At 36.0% G+C, this 20,013-nt stretch overlaps 1 protein-coding gene across 1 annotated transcript; it reads left to right on the top strand.

Moving 5' to 3' along the window:
- The first annotated feature begins 5,429 nt into the window (after positions 1–5,429).
- LOC142340507 (uncharacterized) lies at positions 5,430–9,392 on the top strand. Its single transcript, XM_075391082.1, has 2 exons — positions 5,430–7,674; positions 8,902–9,392. Exons 1-2 carry the CDS (start codon positions 5,430–5,432, stop codon positions 9,390–9,392), a joined length of 2,736 nt encoding a protein of 911 aa, XP_075247197.1.
- The last annotated feature ends 10,621 nt before the right edge of the window (positions 9,393–20,013 follow it).

The raw sequence follows: 20,013 nt of genomic DNA, 5'->3' as shown, positions 1-20,013 counted from the left end.
GACAACGATGAAGTCATAATAATGATATTAGCAAAGTCAATGACAATGACAATAATTATGGAAAAGCCAATAAAAAGGACATTAACAATGGTTAAGTCAATCGGTGAACCTGCATCGCAAGTAATAAAACAAGCCCGAAGACGCATTATATGTAAGGAGTTTCACCCTTGGTTTCCACGATAGCGAAACCTACTTTGAAAATTTTAAAGGAAGTAATAACTGACACACTATTAAAACTATTCTTTTTCGACAGTAATAAAAGTACATGTTAACAATATTTAGCAGAAAAAATCTGTTGCTCATGAAAATTGTTTGCACAAACTGAATTAATTGCAAACGACGACTGAAGCACAAACTGAATTATTTCTTTTGTATAGAGCCAATAATTGCAGACGATGGTTGAAATTTTTGGCTCAAAATAAATAAATAATGAATTATGAACGCCTAGAATGTGGTTTTATATGTGAGGGTTATTTCAATTTCTTTAGTCATTATAATTTAAGAAATAGAGATAATTAAAAAACTGTAAGTGTGGTTATAAACTACTCAGCAGCGTTTGTGTTAAAACTGGTTGTTATGGTAAAGTTGATGGTAAAGTCAATAATAATGGTAAAGTCAATGACAATAGTAAAGCCAATGACATGATGAAGTCATAATAATGATAATAGCAAAGCCAATGACAATGACAATAATTATGGTAAAGCACATAACAATGGTAAAATCAATCGGTGAAAGTGCTTCGCAAGTAATGAAACATGGCCGAAGACCCATGATATGTAAGAAGCTTCACCCTTGGTTTCCATGATGATAAAACCTACTTTGAAAACCTACTTTGAACCTACTAAATGATGTAAAATATGTTACAATATTAAAACTTTTACCTTTTTCGATAGGAATAAAAGTACAAGTTAGCGATAATTAACAGAAGAAATTAGTTAGAAAAATTGTTCTTCACAAATTTTTAGAGGTATCATAACAGTACATGTTTACAAGATGCAACGGATGTTCAAGCACAAGCTTGATTTTCCTTAATTTGTTTTGATTGTTTTGATGACTTCTGATTTGTTTTGATTTGTAAAATTTGCGGGTTCTATGTTTTACCCACGTGTGCAACCTAGCAATTCATTGTAATCTGGAAATCTCTTGTTAATAAGTAGTAAACATTGGTGACCTTTTTTAACGACAAACACATTGAAAGCAACCAAAATTCTGAAATTGAAACAAAAAAAAAGTTAACAAAATCAGGGAGTACTTTAAAATATTTTCTCAATAATATTTCCATTGTTCCTATAACTCAAAATGTTTGCTGTATTTTAGAACCCTTTAGACAGGAGCCGTCACTTCGCGACAATAACGAAGAACCAGAATAAAGAAGATAGAGAGTTGAAAAAAAAAGAAAGAAAGGAATAGATAAGTACAAAAATGTGTAACAAGAAATGACGTCTACAGAAGATTGTCTCTCAGCAACCAAATAGTTCTAATTTCATTTTCAAATTCTAACGAAGAACAAAGTTAACAAAAAAAAATCAAAGGGTCTTCATCCGAAGTAACATTTATATAATTATATACCTAAAAAATACCTACTAATATCATATTTATATACTAATATCATATTTATATACCTGTTATCTAATATAAGAAAACTTTGTCCACGCTCCTGTTTAAAAAAAAAATAAAAAACAAGCTTTGCACTTTTGCAACAAAATATTCCATATTCTTCGATGAGATTAGCGTTCAATAACGTTTTTTAGTTCTCAGGAAGCGTGTACATTGTTTTCAACTCTGGAGTAGATAGTGTTCATACACATACACACACATTAAAAAATAGAAGAACACCCACAATTTGTTTTTATCGTAGTTAATTATCATCAGGTTTCCGATTTTTTGATTCAAAAAGAATGTAAAGCAAGAAAGAACACAGCAATTACAGTCAAACGCTTTCTACTTCAGAGGGCACGTTAAAAAAAAACTTCGGATTTAGGTTGTTCGTTGCAGAAAAGATTTAAACGTCAAGGAATAACGTTTAGCATCAAAGGCGATAACAAACACATTTTGATATTATTCGTCAGTAAAAAAAAATTGACGTTCTCTGACAATCTGCAAAGTTCAACAGACCCAACAAAGTTTAGGTTAAAAGAAAATCAGACCACACCTCACTTCACTTCATTAAAAAACCAGGTCTGATTGCTTTTTTTCTCAAATTTCAGAACAAAGGAGTTTTGTATCGAAAAGGTAAAACACTTAAATCTGTAGCTTACGTATAAAAGCAGTCATATCGTCCTGCCACAGAACAGTAACACCCTCAACACATTAACAGGACAACAAGAAAAAAGCGTCTAGAGCAGCTGTTTTAATGCAGCAAACAAACTGAATACTCTTACGCGTGTCCATTGAAGTTGCTTTTGATAATACTTGTTTCATTCAGCTGTTACAGAAACTAAATAAAAACTAAAACTGACAAACTGATAGATCAAACAAGAACAAAGTTCAAAACTCTTGCAAAAAGCACCTGTATCAATATGCCTGGCGCCAATAATAAGAAAAAGGCTATACAACAACAGCTGCAGAGGAGAGAAGCAGAATGGGCAGTCAATGTCGACTATCTTGAGGCAATGATTCAAGAGGAGAATTTAGAGGGCATCAATTTGTCCTATGAGTCTCTTTCTCAACAAAAGCTGCAACTAGACAAACTCTGTGACGACCTTTTTAAATTCAACCTCACACAAAATGAATTGAAAGAAATAATGGAGAGATCAGCAGAACGAAGTCTAGTTATCTTGAAATGGAAAAAATATGGCAAAGACCATTCAAGAGAAATTACTACAGACTCCGATAGCCATTTGCCAGAGCAGCAAAGAAGAGCACAACCACATCAAACTAACACCCAAAATGACGAATCCTCTACAACTCTTAAACCTTACTACAATAGACAAAAAACGTACAATTTGAGAGGCAGATCAAAAACAGAGAACAGAACAGATAAAGTACCTACAATTTCAGATTCAGAAAACAAAAAACAAAAACAAAGCAGCAGAAGTCCCCAACATGGACAGAAATATGACGATGACAGAAAACAAAGTAACCAATTGATAATGAGCGCTACCCATTCAGATACAACGTCATTGGAAGGAGGGGACTCCGACAACAAAGACAGTAACATCCAGTGTAACCCGAATTCTTACATTGAGTTTCCTCTGAGAAATTTTGGGTACAGTCAAAAACAGAGACGCACTGATTCAAAAACCAACTTCACACAAATCCGCGAGAGAACATTACAGCTGAATGATGAGTCAACAGAATGCACTTCGTCAAAGATGATAGCGAGTTTTCCAAACAATAATGGTGACCATCACATAAGAGCAGAACAAGGAAAAAGCAATGGTGATGAGGATTCGACAAAATCCCGAGAAACAATTGAAGTTAACTACAAAGAGCAAAACGTCGGACCAATCGCCATAAGACGCGATGTTGGTACCACTACATCAAACGACAAACCCAATATCTATAAATACGCTAAAAGGAAACAAAGAATACACCAATCAGATGTAAGTGCAGAATCTGATTGCAGTTCAAATCAAACATTTGACACTAACAATCCAGACCAACGGAAAACACTAAAGAAAACACAGCCACATCAGCAACAATCAAGACAAAACTTACACCCTTTCAACAGGAAACAATCATCAAATGAAATCACGCCTTCACACAGAATAAATCAACAGACAACAGACAACGACAGTAATTATCTACAATCAACAGACGATGAAAGCGACGATCATCAACAAATCGACAACATCAGACTAAGCAGTAACACAACGCATTATGAACTACAATCAAAAAGACAAGGAGGCAGAAAAAGAGAAAGAAAAATAGACAAGATCCATGATGTTAACCTCGCCTCAACAAATACCCAATTTCAGGAGACTCAAGGTCAAGGTTCTTCAAATATTGACGTACATGTTCAAAATCAAGAACAGCAATTTCTTCAAAGCATCGATTTCTATCAAGATGCGAACAAAATCAATAGAAGTAACCAATCAAATGACAGAGAATTGAGCAGAAAACCAGTCAACAACCTAATCCCAGAAACGAACAACAATCTTTGCAATTTTAATCTCAACGCACAAGACCAAAGACTACCAAATTACATCAACAGAACTGGCCAACAACCAGACAGACAGTTTCAACATACACAGACAACAGAAAACCCTTTCTTGCCACGACAAGCACAACAACAACCTGTCACTTCCAGCATTAATCTTCCGAAAACTCAACTCAAATCCTTCAGCGGAGATCCATTAAGATGGCACGACTGGTTTAGTTTTTTCAAAGCCACAATACACGACAATGTAACACTGACAGATGCCCAACGGATGACATATCTTCAAAACGCCCTCACAGACAGTGCCAAAGACAGCATTATTGGATACTCGTACAACGGAGAGTTTTATTATGAAGCAATGCAAGAATTACAAAAACGATTCGGGAAACCACAGCATGTTACAGCAGCTTACCTTGATAAGTTGGAACACTGGCCCAGACCGACCATTAATAACCCCGAAAGTTTTGTATCCTTTGCAGCGTTTCTTAGACAATTGGTTCAAACGTTTATACTTCACAATTTCACATCCGATCTTCAATCTTCAGCTGTCCTGAAGATTGCAAAAGATAAACTTGCGCCAACAATGATAATCAGATGGAACGAATACGTCCTGAGGCAAGCTATTGTTCAACCTAATTTAATACATTTTAAGGACTGGATCGATAATTACGCAGAAGCTTGCGAAGATTTATCAACATCACAAAGACCAACCAATCAAGAAAACAGTTCATCTAGAAGATCAAACAGACTCTTCCAACAGCAAAGTAACAAAAGATGTCCTCTATGTGGATACAGTCACAACCTAGGAAAATGCAACCAATTCCTCAATAAAGATATCAACGAAAGACAATAAACAGTAAGACAACTGAAAATTTGCCCAAATTGCCTCACCGAACACCCAAAAGGACAGTGTAACAGTCATTACCGATGTCGCATTGAAAACTGCAACGGATTTCATCACTCAACAATTCACAGAAACAACTTCAACAGTTCACAGACATTTTCACCAACTCAGCAACAGCAAAGCAACCAACAGCAACGATATCAACAACAAACACACAACCAGGTTCAAAACCATTCTGCAAACAATTATCACAACAATCGTGGTCAACAAAACAACGGACACCAAACACAGATAACCGCAAACAGATCACAGTTTCAACCACATGGATTCAACTATGGAAGAATGGCTGGTTACAATCATAACAACAACACACGTAATTCGTTTGGTCAAAACAATAACACTAACCGTTTCAATCAGAATTACAATCCCAACAACAACAATGGAAGCACCTTCAATAGAAACTATAACAATCCGAACAACTTCATGCCAAATACAAATTCACGACAACAGAACACCGGACATTCTCATAACCAAACAGACACACAAAATCAAAGCCAAAGGCAACAGAACTTTAACAACAACAACAGCAACCCACGACCACAAAATCACACATGCAGCAACAACCAAATCAGCTCGTGGATACGACCTCAAGTTCAACTTCAAGCCATTCCGGTTATCCTTTACACAGAAGACGTATCAATAGAAACATATGCTCTTTTGGATAGCGGGAGCGACAACACACAAATAACAAACTCAATGGCAAAAGCACTCGGAATAAAAAACACAGATCACATTGCAGTACCAATTTCTTCACTTTACGGAGAACATATCATAACATCAACTGAAATTCTTCTGGGAATTGGATCACTCAACAGCACCCGACCTCTTTTCAACCTACCGGTGTACGCCACGTCAGCATCTGACTTTCAAATGCCGAATGTACCCGTTGAGATGTTGAACTCTATCTGCGCCGACTACGATCATCTTAACAACATCACATTTCCACAAATACGAGATAACAGAATAGGAGTTTTAATCGGAGCGGATGCCTTCATAGCAACAGTACCACTTAAATTCACAACAGGACCACCAGGAACCCCATACGGAGTCTTGACGCAGCTTGGATGGACCGTTACAGGACCAATACCACAGAAATACAAGCCAACCAGTAATAAACAAGAAGTCAATTACAACATCACGCTTTACAACAGAATTAAGAACCCAGAACAGGAAATAGAGAACGACATGCTTCAAATGTTTTGGACAATAGAGGGAAAAAGTTTAGTGAGCGGAAAAAAGACACTGACAGCAGATGACAGGAAAGCTCTTGAAAAACTAAAAAGGACGACATGCCACAACGGTTCTCGTTATGAGATCGGACTACCTTGGAAAGATGACACTAAGCTACCGAACAACTACTTTCTTGCCAAAGCACAATTACAGTCACTTGAAAACCGACTTCAACAGGAACCAGACCTATTTTGTCGTTACAACCAAACCATCGAAGCAGACATCGAAAATGGATTTGTTGAAGAGACACAACGTCAACCCAGTTTCATGAATTCACAACTTTGGTATCTCCCACACCACCCCGTTGAACATAAAATGAAGAGAAAAGTAAGACGGGTCACAAATGCAGCTTCAGTATACAAAGGACATTCACTTAACAAAGCTCTTTTGACCGGACCAGATCTACTATGCAGCCTTGTTGGACTTCTTCTGAGATTTCGGCAGTACAAGATTGCAGTAACCGGTGATATCGAAGCCATGTTCATGCAAGTTGCCATCAGAACAGAAGACCAAGACGCACTAAGATTCTTGTGGAACAAAGATGGAGAAGAAACAATTTTCAAGTACAAGAGACTAATATTTGGTGCAACTTGTTCCCCTTCATGTGCAATCTACATACTCCACAGATGTGCGGAAGACAACAAATTAAGTAATCCCGAAGCCTACTCAGCCATAAGAAACAACTTCTACATGGATGATTACCTTCAAAGTTTCAACACAACCGAAAACGCAGTAATCACAACAACAGAGGTAAAGGATACATTACACAAAGGTGGCTTTAAACTTACAAAGTTTTTTAGTAACGACCCAAACACAGTCATGAAAATAACTGGAGAAAATGCAGACACAGCGATAGAGCAACGCATTTTAGGACAAATGTGGAATGCCAAGGAAGATATTTTCATCTTCAAAAGACCAGACTTAAAACTGGATGTCAAAAGCATGCAACAACGTCAATTGCTCTCACTCGCCGCATCATTGTTCGATCCCCTTGGAATCATCACGCCGTTTTCCATTAGAGTACGATGCATTCTTCAATCAATAGTGAAACAAGGTAACAACTGGAACAATCAGATTCCAAGAGAGTTCCAACACGACTTACAGCAATGGGTCGACGAATATGAGCAGATGCCAGAGATTTCTATTAGCAGATGTCTGATCCCCAACCCAGATGCTAAGCATGAACTTCACATATTTTGCGATGCATCAAGTACAGCAATAGCAACGACAATATACATCAGATCAACAAGCGCAGAAGAAATAACAACTCAATATGTTGTTAGCAAAGCAAGAGTTGCCCCCATTAAAACAACAACCATCCCTAAGTTAGAACTAGAAGCAGCAGCTATGGGAGCAGAACTTGCTTCTTTTGTTCGAAGCGAAATGACAGCACAGTTTGACAAAATTCAGTTCTGGACTGACAGCATGGCCACATTAGGTTGGATTAAATCAACAAAACACCAAAAAGTTTTTGTAGCAAACAGAATTGCAAAAATTTTAGCCAACTCTAAGTCAGAACAATGGAATTTTGTACCTGGTAAAATCAACCCTGCAGATCACGGAACAAGAGGACTTTCTTTAACAGACTTGAAAGAAAAATGGCTGTCAGCGCCAAAATTTCTCCTAGAAAATCCCGTTCCAAATTTCCAAAAAGACCAGCAATTTACAGCGATAAACGTTTTACGTACAGAAACTTCAAACACAGTTATTGACACTAATGATTTCTCTAGTTGGAATAAGCTTATGCGACGGACCGAAACAGTAATGAAAGCAGTCAATATCTTTCGAAAACGACCAGTCACAAACAGTTACGAAGACGCACGACACCATCTATTGAGACAATCACAGCATAAAACTTTTTACGAAAGCATAAGAAACCTTGAACGGGAAAATGAACTAGACAAAAAGGACAAGTTATTACAGTTCACTCCCTTCCTGGACAAAGATGGTTTAATACGAGCAAGAGGCAGACTAAATCACGCTAAAATACCCTACAGCCAGAAACATCCAATTATTCTTGACAGTAAGGATAAAATTACCAAATTAATAATTGAGCAAGCCCACAACGACTGTAGACATCTTGGAACAGAGTTTGTCCGAGCACACCTGCAACAAGATTTCATCATTATAGGTCTTAGACGATTTTTGAAACAACTAAGTAAAACATGCTTCATTTGCCGACGATGGAGAGCACAAAATATCACCCCCCTCATGGCCGACCTACCCAGTTTCCGATTCGCAGAAGCAGGAAAACAATATCCTTTTCTAAATGTTGGGTTAGATTTTTTCGGACCCTTTTTCATTGAGCACACAAATCGCAAATTGGAAAAACAATACGTATGTCTTTTCACCTGTCTTGTAACTAGAGCTGTGCATCTGGAGGTTTGTCAGACATTGGACACAGATAGTTGCCTACTAGCCATAAGAAGATTTGTATCGCGACGAGGGTATCCCGAACTAATCATTTCCGACAATGGATCAAACTTCACATCCGCAAAAAAGATGTTGGATCTGAGCAAAATCAGTATTGACAACGACTACATCAAGTCCCAGTTACAGCAGCAAAATATTACATGGAAAATGAATCCACCTCTAGCCCCTCACTTCGGCGGGATATGGGAAAGGCTAATTCAGTCTGCTAAACGCACTTTGCTCATAATTTTAGGCAGCCAACAATTGAAAGCCGAAATTTTTCAGACAATTGTAGCCGAGACTGAAGGACTTCTCAACTCCAGACCAATTACTTATGTCTCTTCAGACATAAACGATGAAGAAGCACTAACCCCTAATCATTTCTTATTAAGACGCCCTTACAGCCCTTTAGCACCGTTGACATCAACCAGCCGAACATTTAGTAAAAAGGAGTTCTTTTACACACAAACATTACTGGATCATTTTTGGAAACGTTTGCAAAAAGAGTACACATCAGATCTTATCAGCCGACCAAAGTGGAGAACAGAATCAGAACAATTGAAAGAAGGCGATTTAGTCTGGCTCTTGCATGAGTTCACTCCGAGAGGTATTTGGCCAATGGGTCGAATTGCGAAATGCCATAATGGATCGGACGGACGAGCACGATCCTTCGAAATCAAGACATCAACTGGAGTGCTGAACAGACCAGCAGTCAAATTAGCTAAAGTTTTACACAATACTTGAAACCATTAAACTTTAAATTTCAAACAACGTATTGGTTTTAAATTTCCATAATCATTGTATCCAAAGTCAGCGTATCGAATATTCAACTCACACAAGTTCAAACAATCGAACACATGAAGAAGTAACAACACTCTGAAACTACAAAACGAAAAGATATTTTTAACTTCCCTAAGTCCTTAACTTCCCTAAAGCTACGCGGAATCCAGCTCAATCCACCTCACCGACAACAGTGATCATCAAGTTTTCGTTATTTTGCCCCCATTTGCTAGTTCGACAAAAAAAAACTAACGTCTCCGGAATCCAACCCACATAATTTTTGATCGACAGAGTATACAACTTCACATCAACAGAGTTTACAGTATATGCTGCCAACAATCTTCGATTAAACTTCAACTTTCACAGCCCCCATGAAGCCTAATAACTACTTTCACATATTTGTCATTCAACAACACAATATTCCAACTACCACGCATCAAATGAAAACGTCGAAGCAAATGTATGATCACCAACTTTCACCAACATATAGCCGGTGTATGTGTGTCGCCTCGGAAGAGTGTACAACAAGTTTACACATACACACACTCATAGAAAGCCAAAATGCCCTCAATTATGACCAGAGATCATCTTAACAGCTTCGACATTACAAAACAATGTTGAAATTACATATCAGCAAAAGAATCATGTAAACTTGATTGTCGAAATCTTAAATTGTAAAATACAACAAGAGTATTCAGTTTTACCCTCATGCACGCGGCCCGGAGTGTTCAAGCACAAGCTTGATTTTCCTTAATTTGTTTTGATTGTTTTGATGACTTCTGATTTGTTTTGATTTGTAAAATTTGCGGGTTCTATGTTTTACCCACGTGTGCAACCTAGCAATTCATTGTAATCTGGAAATCTCTTGTTAATAAGTAGTAAACAACGGACCAGTTATAAATTTGACGAAACTAGTGTATAACTGTTATAATTTTAATCAAAGGTTATTAACTAAAAGAATTGTAATAGAAAAATAATGAAGAAAAAAATTTAAAATTTTGGTAATTTATGTTAATAAACTATCTTTTTAAAACTATCTTGACATTAGCCATGCAGGTAAACTGTCGTGATATATGGTAAACTAGCTTACTTATCGGCCCTATTACAGAGCCTCACTATTTTCGTTGTTAAGGATAAAAAATGGCATCAGAGGTCTTTTTTTAAATAAAAATAAAAATGCAAATAGGGACTTACTTTTAGATAAAAATAAAAATGGGTATAGAGAGCTATTTTAGAATTAAAAAAATAAAAAAAACATTGGTTCAATATCGCTAATAGTCATCACTTACTGTAGTAGTAGAGAAAACGGTGGATGAAATATGAATTACCCACTGTAGTAGATGATGAAACGGGGGTATCAACGACGAATGTGCCTTAGCGTTGTGTGGTTGATTCCCCCGTTTTATCCATTATTAACAATGGGACTGAAAGTAATCAGTGCGAGAAAATCAAATAATACTGCGTTCAAACGCATTTCAAAACTTGACATAATTTTTCGTTGGGGATCTGGATTAATTTTGACAAAAAATCTGATCAATTCTTATTAGATAAAGAATTTTCTCTCCAAGACATCATTATTTAGATGATTTAATTTCTAAGATCTCAGATATTTAAAAGTCGAGTCATACTTTACAGAAGAAGTGAGATAGATTAAAAGTGACATTTTACAGGATTAAAAATTAGTGAAGATATTAAATTATTTGTCACAAAAACTTTACAAATTTTTAGTATTTTTAAAAGAAAACAAAAAAAATTAAAACTATAATCGGTAAATTATAACTAAGATACATTTATTTTTGAAATAATGATGCCATATGTAATCCGCAACTGCCAGCTGTTTTTTGCCTCATTTTACTTATTTTCCTAATACTCCTATTAAGTTTTTCAAGCGTTAGCTATTTTGCGGCCAACCATCTTTTTTGGCGGCTAGAGAAATAAAAGCAGTTGGCAAAGGCTCACGACTTAGTTGATGAAGGAGCCTCTATAGGTTCTCTGACGACGAGAGAATTGCATATATTTCTCCTGCCGCCAAAAAAGATGAGAAACCCCAAAATAGCTAAGGCTTAAAAAAATAAATTGAAATTTTGGAAAACACATAAAGGTGTTACGAAAGGAGCTGGGGTTCTGTGAAGAGAATTTGTTAAAAGTATAGTTCAGTAATTACTATTTGTACAATTGTTTATTTTATTTTACAATTTCAAGAGCCTGGTGATGAATGAAATGTTGATCTCCGGTTTACGCTAAAAGAGTGCCTTTTTTGGTGTTGGTTTGTGTGCTCAGAGAGCAGAGACGTGTATTCTTTATACAGGCTCCAAGACTCAAGTCTCCAAACTAAAGCAAATATCATTGAACATGAAAAAAATCGTTTACTGTGAAAGTATTTTATTTTTTTATTTTTTATACAAAATTTGAACCTAGCACGAGCCCAAAGAAAAAAGTTACTCTTTTGGCAGCAAAACGGAAACACACATTTCGCATACTGGGAGTTTGTTTTTGACTTCTTACTCTTTATTTGGAGAACAGATAACAGATTTGTTTTCTTTTTCGTTCTCAGCACGAGAAATCAACGAGAAAACATCCTACGACTCTACCAAAACTCTTTAGATCTCACTCTTTTCGATTGATGCGTTTTTTATGCAATAAATATCTGTGCACCTGCGTTTATTAATGTTTCATCGCTTAAGTTTGTTTTAAGATATGCTCTCTTAATACAGTCTATATAAAGACGTAATTAAATTTTTTTTCTCTCTCTCCATTCTCAGCACGTTTTCAACATGATCTCCCTTACATAAATTCGGCGCAGTCCATTGAGCTCAGTTAAATCCAAATTAACGTAAAAGAAAAAATTTCTTTTGGCTAAACAATTTTTTTTCTTAGGAAGCCAGCATTTTGCAATTAATGGCTAAAGGACAATACAAGAGTTCACAAAGTTATGCTTTGAATAAATACTTTTGCGAATTCGATTTGCAGATATTCGCTTGTGTTTCCTTTCCTTACAGGTCAAGAAAGATATTTTATTGTTGTTGTTATTATAGTAGATTTTTAAATTTTTTTCTCCGCAGTTTTGACGTGTTGTTTTTTAGCAAAATAACTCATAACAGTGGCATCAAGCATCTGAGTGCCACCCAGAGCAGCTTATTTTAAAATATGTGAGCTCTCAAAAAACGAACAAGTTTTTGCCAACGCAGAATCCAGGAATCAACTATGCTTCAGAATTGGATATCATGCGCTTCAAGCTTTGGCTTCCGTCAATTAAATTAGCAGATTTACCCTTAAAATTTTTTTTTATAGCTTTAAAGGTTTGTCAAGTTTTTGCTTGGAAATGAGACAATTGGTTGAATCGACAACAAAATGCAAAAACTTTTTAATTCAGCAGAATATCATCAATTGTAAGTTGTGAAAATGAAAGTGTACGATGTTGGTTCCTTCCAATATGTTTTAGAGAGACCATCACAAAGATTTCTGTCGATTAACTCCACTACCCGGGCTCGGGTGTTTGTATTATTAAGCTTTACATAAACTCATTAGTAAGATTCAACAACTTGGCAATCTGTGCTACCTTAGAAAACGGTCTGTTCTGAAAAATGTTACCCTAAGTAAAATTTGAAGTCCTTGAGCAGTTTTGGTATATTAAAAATTTTTTGATGCATAGTTTTCAATATAAAGGTAATCCTTCAGTTTTTGGAAAAATCTTGTTTATATTGTCTATTTTGAGATTAGTTGTTGAGATTTTGAGATTTTGAAATTTTGATCATTTTGAGATTTTTCATTCTCTGTGTAAGTTTACGGAAATTTGTGAAAGTGAAAAAAGCACTTGATTTTGTTTTCTCATTTCATGTTAAATAAAATATTAGTATGCATAGGAGGGATGAACTGTCTAAGGAATAAAACAGACCTGTTGTATGAAGATGAGTGCCGGTAAACTGACCAACTCATTTATTTGGCCCAAACTCGAAAGTTATTATACCAACTCCAGGGGAGCTCAACAGGAAAGCTCTCGAGCTGAGACACTCAAGAATTATTGGAGTTCTGTATTTGACCATTTTCCCTGAAACTATTAATTTGAACACATCACAACAGTTTCAAGGCTCAAATTGTTTCTGAAGTGAGCGAGCTGGTTACTTTTTCTCAACTTCCTACTGCTCGAACAACAGCCTCTGTTCATATTGAGGGTACCCAAAAAGCAGAGCTGTTTGAAAAAATCTCGATTTTAGAAGACATCTCATTCGTTATCCAAAAACCAACCAAGCTGTACCAATCGTGATTTGGGGTGTTTTGTTACATCTCCGGAGTTTGCTCCCAGCGGAAATGGAGTTTTGGAGAAGGAACACATAGCAGCATTTTTAATTCTCAAAATTGAGGTTAGATACCCGAAGTTTTTCAATGGCCATCTGAAATCGGCAATGTCAGACAACGAGCTGGTTTCATTGAGGTGCTGGCGTCAAGATTTCATAGCTTGGAGAAAGAATACCACAGCTCAGGACCACTCTGCTGAGTATTTCTTGTTAACTAATATGAAAAAAACTATTAGAGCTCATTTTCCCTCACAGTCAGATCCCGTTGGAAATTCACAACAGCTGTAGCATGATTAAGTTCACTTTTTATTGGTTTTTTTTCACTTCTCATATTTTTTCTTGGTTTTTTGAGATCACTTTCTTTAATTCAGGTGTGAGAACGAATCGACTCGACTTTAATTGTTAACACAAAATTAAAGTAAACTGGTGAAAATTTAATTCTGTGTTAAAAAGGAGATCTGTTTCAAAATTAAAGAACCGCTGTTTGATTTCTTGGTTAACAGTTATCTGACTGAAGTCTTCTGTCTCTTTAACATTCAATTCAGCTCCAGAGAGATAAAATTTTGAGTAATCTTTTATTACTTCAAGCCCGGGTCGAAGTTCTGTCAAAAAATGTAAGATTAGCGATGAATAGCGGTGAAACAAATTTATTTCACCGCAAAGCGCCCACATCTTTTAGGGTTGAATTTGTTGAAAGCGGTAAATTTTTGTAATATTTGCGGTGTTTAGCGGTGAAAAAATTTTTTTTCACCGCCTTCACCTGATTTCTTACAAAATAGAAAAGGCCGTACAGGTGTTCGAATCACTCAACTCCTGCATTTTACCAAGTTCTTATTCCACTGCGCCATCTGTCAATTAGTTCAATGATATTTCCTGCGAATTTAAGAGAAGCTTTGAAATTAGCGGTGATTATTTATAAGGTGTGCGATTTTAGCGGTGAATTTTTTTCTGCTGGTAGCGGTTAAAACTTTTTTTGCCGCACTCTGGTGGTAGTGCTGAAAAATTTTCGTCACCGCATTTTGATGGTAGTGGTGAACAATTTTCCTTCACCGCTTAGGAGGTGAAAAAAAATTCACCGCCTAAAAAGTTTTTTTCACCGCATTCATCGCCTTGAGCACAAATCTTACATTTTAACTCAAATTCAACGCAAACCTTACATCCTTTACCAATTTTTAGCGCTGACACCTCGGCCCAGGAGAGGGCCAAATTTTGAAAACTGCTTTGTTCTTCAAAATTGAGCAACGTTTTGTTTTCGTTCTGGCAGTCTTGAGGCTCCAGAAACCAACTCAATACTACATTTATTATCATTAAACAGGAATAAACAGTTAAGACCGTTCGGAACTTTTCCACTTACAATTTTTTGACCATAGAAAAGGTTGGTCTGATAAAAAAAATTGTTCGATCAAATATGTCCATGCACTTAATTCCATTTTAACGTAGGAGAAAAAAAAACAGAAGTTTTGAGCAGACGGCTTTTTCTACAATAACTTTTTTCAGGACTAAAAATCTGTTGCGCCTGATCACTGTTTGTGCAAACTGAATTAATTTGCAAATGTTGGCTGATATAAACCGATATCGTTATATAAAATTTTGAATGTAATGCAACAGCGAATTGAATCTTCTAGAATGATCTTTGAAAATCTTTTTTTAAAATTAAGTCCAACCCTCTTTTGAAGCACTAAAATGTAGCTCAAAATTGAAAAAATTTTATAAAAAATTTTGCTCGAAATTGCAATCATTCTCTAAATACAATTCGAAAGGAGACATCAAACAGCATATTCAAACAAAAGGCAAAAACAAAATTGATTAAACATCACGAAAGAGAATTCATTACATATTTATTAGACTATTTAAAAAAAACGAACTTTAGGTTCTTCAAATTTAAGAGAGTGATAATGTTTAAATTATAAGTTCCAAGCATGTTGGTATTCATTAAGAAAGAGACGGAATTGATTGTTACGGATGCATGGGTGCATTTATAGATTTCCATGGTAATTGTCTTGCAGCGGACGTGCATTACACTGCAAAGCAAAATGAAAAGTGAAAAGCGATGTAAAAATTGACGTGATCATAGTTCTATTTCTGAATCAGTATTGATAATAGACTGTCAGTAGATAAAATTGGTCCAGCGTTATGTTTACTAGACGTTATATGTGCGGTTGTTGTTGTTGTTTTTTCACGGGACCTTTTTTTTTATTCAGCGCGCACCTCGATGCATGCGAATTATTTGCATGTTATGCTGCAGCTCCAGCCACAGTTCCTCCAATTCCCGCTGAATATTCTCTGGATAATATTTACTCCTATTTTAGTCAGGATGGTACATACGAGCTTTCATTCGGTATTTGTGATTTATTTTGTCATTACTCGCGTCCGAGCGTACATCTAAAAATATGCATGCATTTTTCACAGCGAGCTCTCTCGGCATAGTAAAAATTTTATCCGAAAGTTTGTTCAAAACTGTCTGGCCAATTAAAAAACCAGCGTTGCTGAAAGTCACACCACCCACGATTATTCCAATACCGGCCCCGACTGTCCCCCAAGCGCGAGCCCAACAGTTGAGCCCGCATATTTTCGGAAATAACTCGCGGCTATTCCAGCAGATGTCGATCCACCCACTATAGCGATTCTCCTCGAGCACTCAACACCATCAATTTTTCCTTCCCACCACTGAAGCATGTGGCTTATTACTTCTGGAGTGAGTGAAGCAGCAAGCAATGCTGCGTTAGCCTGTAAAAATCATGTAAAAAATCTGTAAGTTAAAATAATTTTAAAAAAACTTCGTGTTGTGAAGGAAACTCCACTTAAAAAAATTCAAATAATTTTTCAAAGAGTAAACTTGACTGTTTGAAAGCTGCTACCCGGGTCGAGGTTTTGTCAAAAAATAATGTAAGATTAGCGGTGAATAGCGGTGAAAAAAACTTTTTTCAACGCAAAGCGCCCGCATCTTTTAGCGTTGAATGCGTTGAAAGCGGTGAATTTTTATAAGATTTGCGGTTTTTAGCGATGAATTTTTGTAACATTTGCGATGTTTGCGATATAAACTTTTTTTCCACCGCATTCTGCTGATAGCGCTGATATATTTTTTCACCGCATTCTGCTGGTAGCGGTGAAAAACTTTCTATCACCGCTTAAGCGGTGAAAAATAATTTCTCACCCCTTAAAAATTTTTTGTCAATGCATTCATCGCATTGAGAGCAAATCTTACATTTTTACTCAAATTCACCGCAATTGTTACATCTTTTAGCGATTTTTAGCGGTGACACCTCGACCCGGGTAATCTCGCGCATTTGAAAATTGCAAATTGGGCCTTAGCTACACTTGGGACTTGATAAGAGGCTAACACAACTAATCACCTCATCACGACCGAAATTATTTTTTGATATTGAGCTTATATGAGGTTTTTCTCGAATTTGTTTCCTTCGTAAAATTATGTGGGTTTCCTTCCGTAATATTTTATATCCCAAAAACTTATTCCGAACGATGTTACGAACCTTTTTTCTAAACTATGAACTAATTAATGTAAATCTTGGCTACGTTTACCCGGAGAAAAGGAAAAAATACTATTGTCAACCATGCAAAGAACCTTTATGGTATCACATAAGACAACAAAAAATGTCTAAGTTTCATCTTGATTTGTAACTTTTTAGCTTCTGTTTGAAAGCTGCTAAAAAGATTCATAATTTTTTCAAAGACGACTCTAAGATTCGTAAATTTTTAGCACAGAGAGTTCAGAATGTTTAATTCATAAACATGTTCTAAGGAAAAATGATTTTCACCCGATGGGGTATTTTAAGTTATTAGCAGTTTCAAAAGAGACTTTTAATGAAAATTTCAATGCTGAAATCAATGCTGCGTTAGCCTGTAAAAATCATGTAAAGAATCTGTTAGTTAATATAATTTTAAAAAATTTCGTGTTCTGAAGGAAACTCCACTTAAAAAAATTCAAATAATTTTTCAAAGAGTAAACTTGACTGTTTGAAAGCTGCTACCCGGGTCGAGGTTTTGTAAAAAAATAATGTAGGGTTAGCGGTGAATAGCGGTGAAAAAAAAATTTTTCAACGCAAAGTGCCCGCATCTTTTAGCGTTGAATGCGTTGAAAGCGGTGAAATTTTTATAAGATTTGCGGTTTTTAGCGATGAATTTTTGTAACGTTTGCGATGTTTGCGATATTAACTTTTTTTTCACCGCAGTCTGCTGATAGCCCTGAAATTTTTTTTCACCGCATTCTGCTGGTAGCGGTGAAAAATTTTCTATCACCGCTTAAGCGGTGAAAAATAATTTTTCACACCTTAAAAATTTTTTGTCACTGCATTCATCGCATTGAGAGCAAATCTTACATTTTTACTCAAATTCACCGCAATTGTTACATCTTTTAGTGATTTTTAGCGGTGACACCTCGACCCGGGTGATCTCGCGCATTTGAAAATTGCAAATTGGGCCTTAGCTACACTTGGGACTTGATAAGAGGCTAACACAACTAATCACCTCATCATGACCAAAATTATTTTTTGATATTGAGCTTATATGAGGTTTTTCTCGAATTTGTTTCCTTCGTAAAATTATGTGGGTTTCCTTCCGTAATATTTTATATCCCAAAAACTTATTCCGAACGATGTTAGGAACCTTTTTTCTAAACTATGAACTACTTAATGTAAATCTTGGCTACGTTTACCCGGAAAAAAGCAAAAAATGTTATTGTTAACCATGCAAAGAACCTTTATGGTATCACATAAGACAACAAAAAATGTCTAAGTTTCATCTTGGAATGATTAGCACTAATAATAGGTGATTTTTAATGGTTGGTAAGATCAATATCTGACTTATGTACGATAAGTAAGAGCCGCACCTGATCAATCCATGATTGTTAAAATTTATATAACCAAATCAATGTGTAATTAAAATTTTTTCTGTATAGTTGCTGCTGCTACCGGTGTATCAATAAAAAGTGCTTCTTAGAAATTATCTTCTATAGCGACAAGATTAACGAATGATACTACGTTGCGGTATCTAGTGAGAAATAGATGCTGGTACACATCTTTTGCAGAAAGAGAAAAATCAAGTTTCCTAGATAAATTGTTTCGCTTGGGAGCGATCGAATAGAAATCAAAAATTTAGGGGTTCTGGATACATATTTTTTCAGAAAAAGCCTTTAATTGCATCTTATGTATTCTGAGAAACAATTTATGATGTTAGTTTTCTAGCCAAAAATCCATGAAACCTTAGGTGACTCATTATGATGATCAAAACCATGTCCGACTGATTTGAGTACGTTATTTCGGCTTCTGGCGGTAAGCTTTGTCTAACTGTCCTATTTTGTATCATATGTCATGTTATTGTGGCCAGTTAACAATTATTCAAACTCATTCGATTTTATTAAGGAATGATCTGCATCGTAAAAACATTTTGTCATCAAACTATTTGGCTAAAAAATGCTTTTTGGAGGCACGATTGAGGTTGATTTTAATAAAAATCTCAACAAAAATTAATATGGCATCAAATAATTTTAATTTCAACCTCAAGGCAACTCCTTAATTACTGCAAGACGGTAGTATTATAGTGGGCGACAGTCCCCCCGGGGGGGGGGGGGGGTTGTGTGAGGACCCCATGTTTTAAGATTGGTTATAGCGGCTTTGACCGATTAGGGTCCTCCTCCATGTATTAGGATTAGGGATAGAATCTAGGGGCGCCTACATGTATTAAGATAGAGTATAGGGTGCATGTATTAAGACTAGGAATAGAATCTCCATGTATTAAGATTAGGAATAGAATATCCATGTATTAAGATTGTGTATAGCCGCCATGTATTATGATTGGGTATAGCCGCCATGTATTAAGATTGTGTATAGCCGCCATGTATTAAGATTGTGTATAGCCACCATGTATTAAGATTGTGTATAACCGCCATGTATTAAGATTGGGTATAGCCGCCATGTATTAAGATTGTGTATAGCCGTCATGTAATAAGATTGTGTATAGCCGCCATGTATTAAGATTGTGTATAGCCGCCATGTATTAAGATTGTGTATAGCCGCCATGTATTAAGATTGTGTATAGCCGCCATGTATTAAGATTGTGTATAGCCGCCATGTATTAAGATTGGGTATAGCCGCCATGTATTAAGATTGGGTATAGCTACCATGTATTAAGATTGTGTATAGCCGACATGTATTAAGATTGTGTATAGCCGCCATGTATTAAGATTGGGTATAGCCGCCATGTATTAAGATTGTGTATAGCCGCCATGTATTAAGATTGTGTATAGCCGCCATGTATTAAGATTGTGTATAGCC

The sequence above is a fragment of the Convolutriloba macropyga genome, chromosome 5, assembly GCF_964194025.1.
Source record: "Convolutriloba macropyga chromosome 5, txConMacr16.3, whole genome shotgun sequence".
Taxonomy (NCBI): Eukaryota; Metazoa; Xenacoelomorpha; order Acoela; family Convolutidae; genus Convolutriloba; species Convolutriloba macropyga.
This window is presented reverse-complemented; position numbering and strand designations above follow the sequence as displayed.

What these genes read in the sequence shown, in the direction of transcription:
- LOC142340507 (XM_075391082.1), top strand. Translation starts at nt 5,430, where the DNA reads ATGCCAAATACAAATTCACGACAACAGAACACCGGACATTCTCATAAC. An exon ending in TGACAGCATGGCCACATTAG is followed by an intron (nt 7,675 to 8,901) that starts GTTGGATTAAAT and finishes TCATAATTTTAG; the next exon opens with GCAGCCAACAATTGAAAGCC.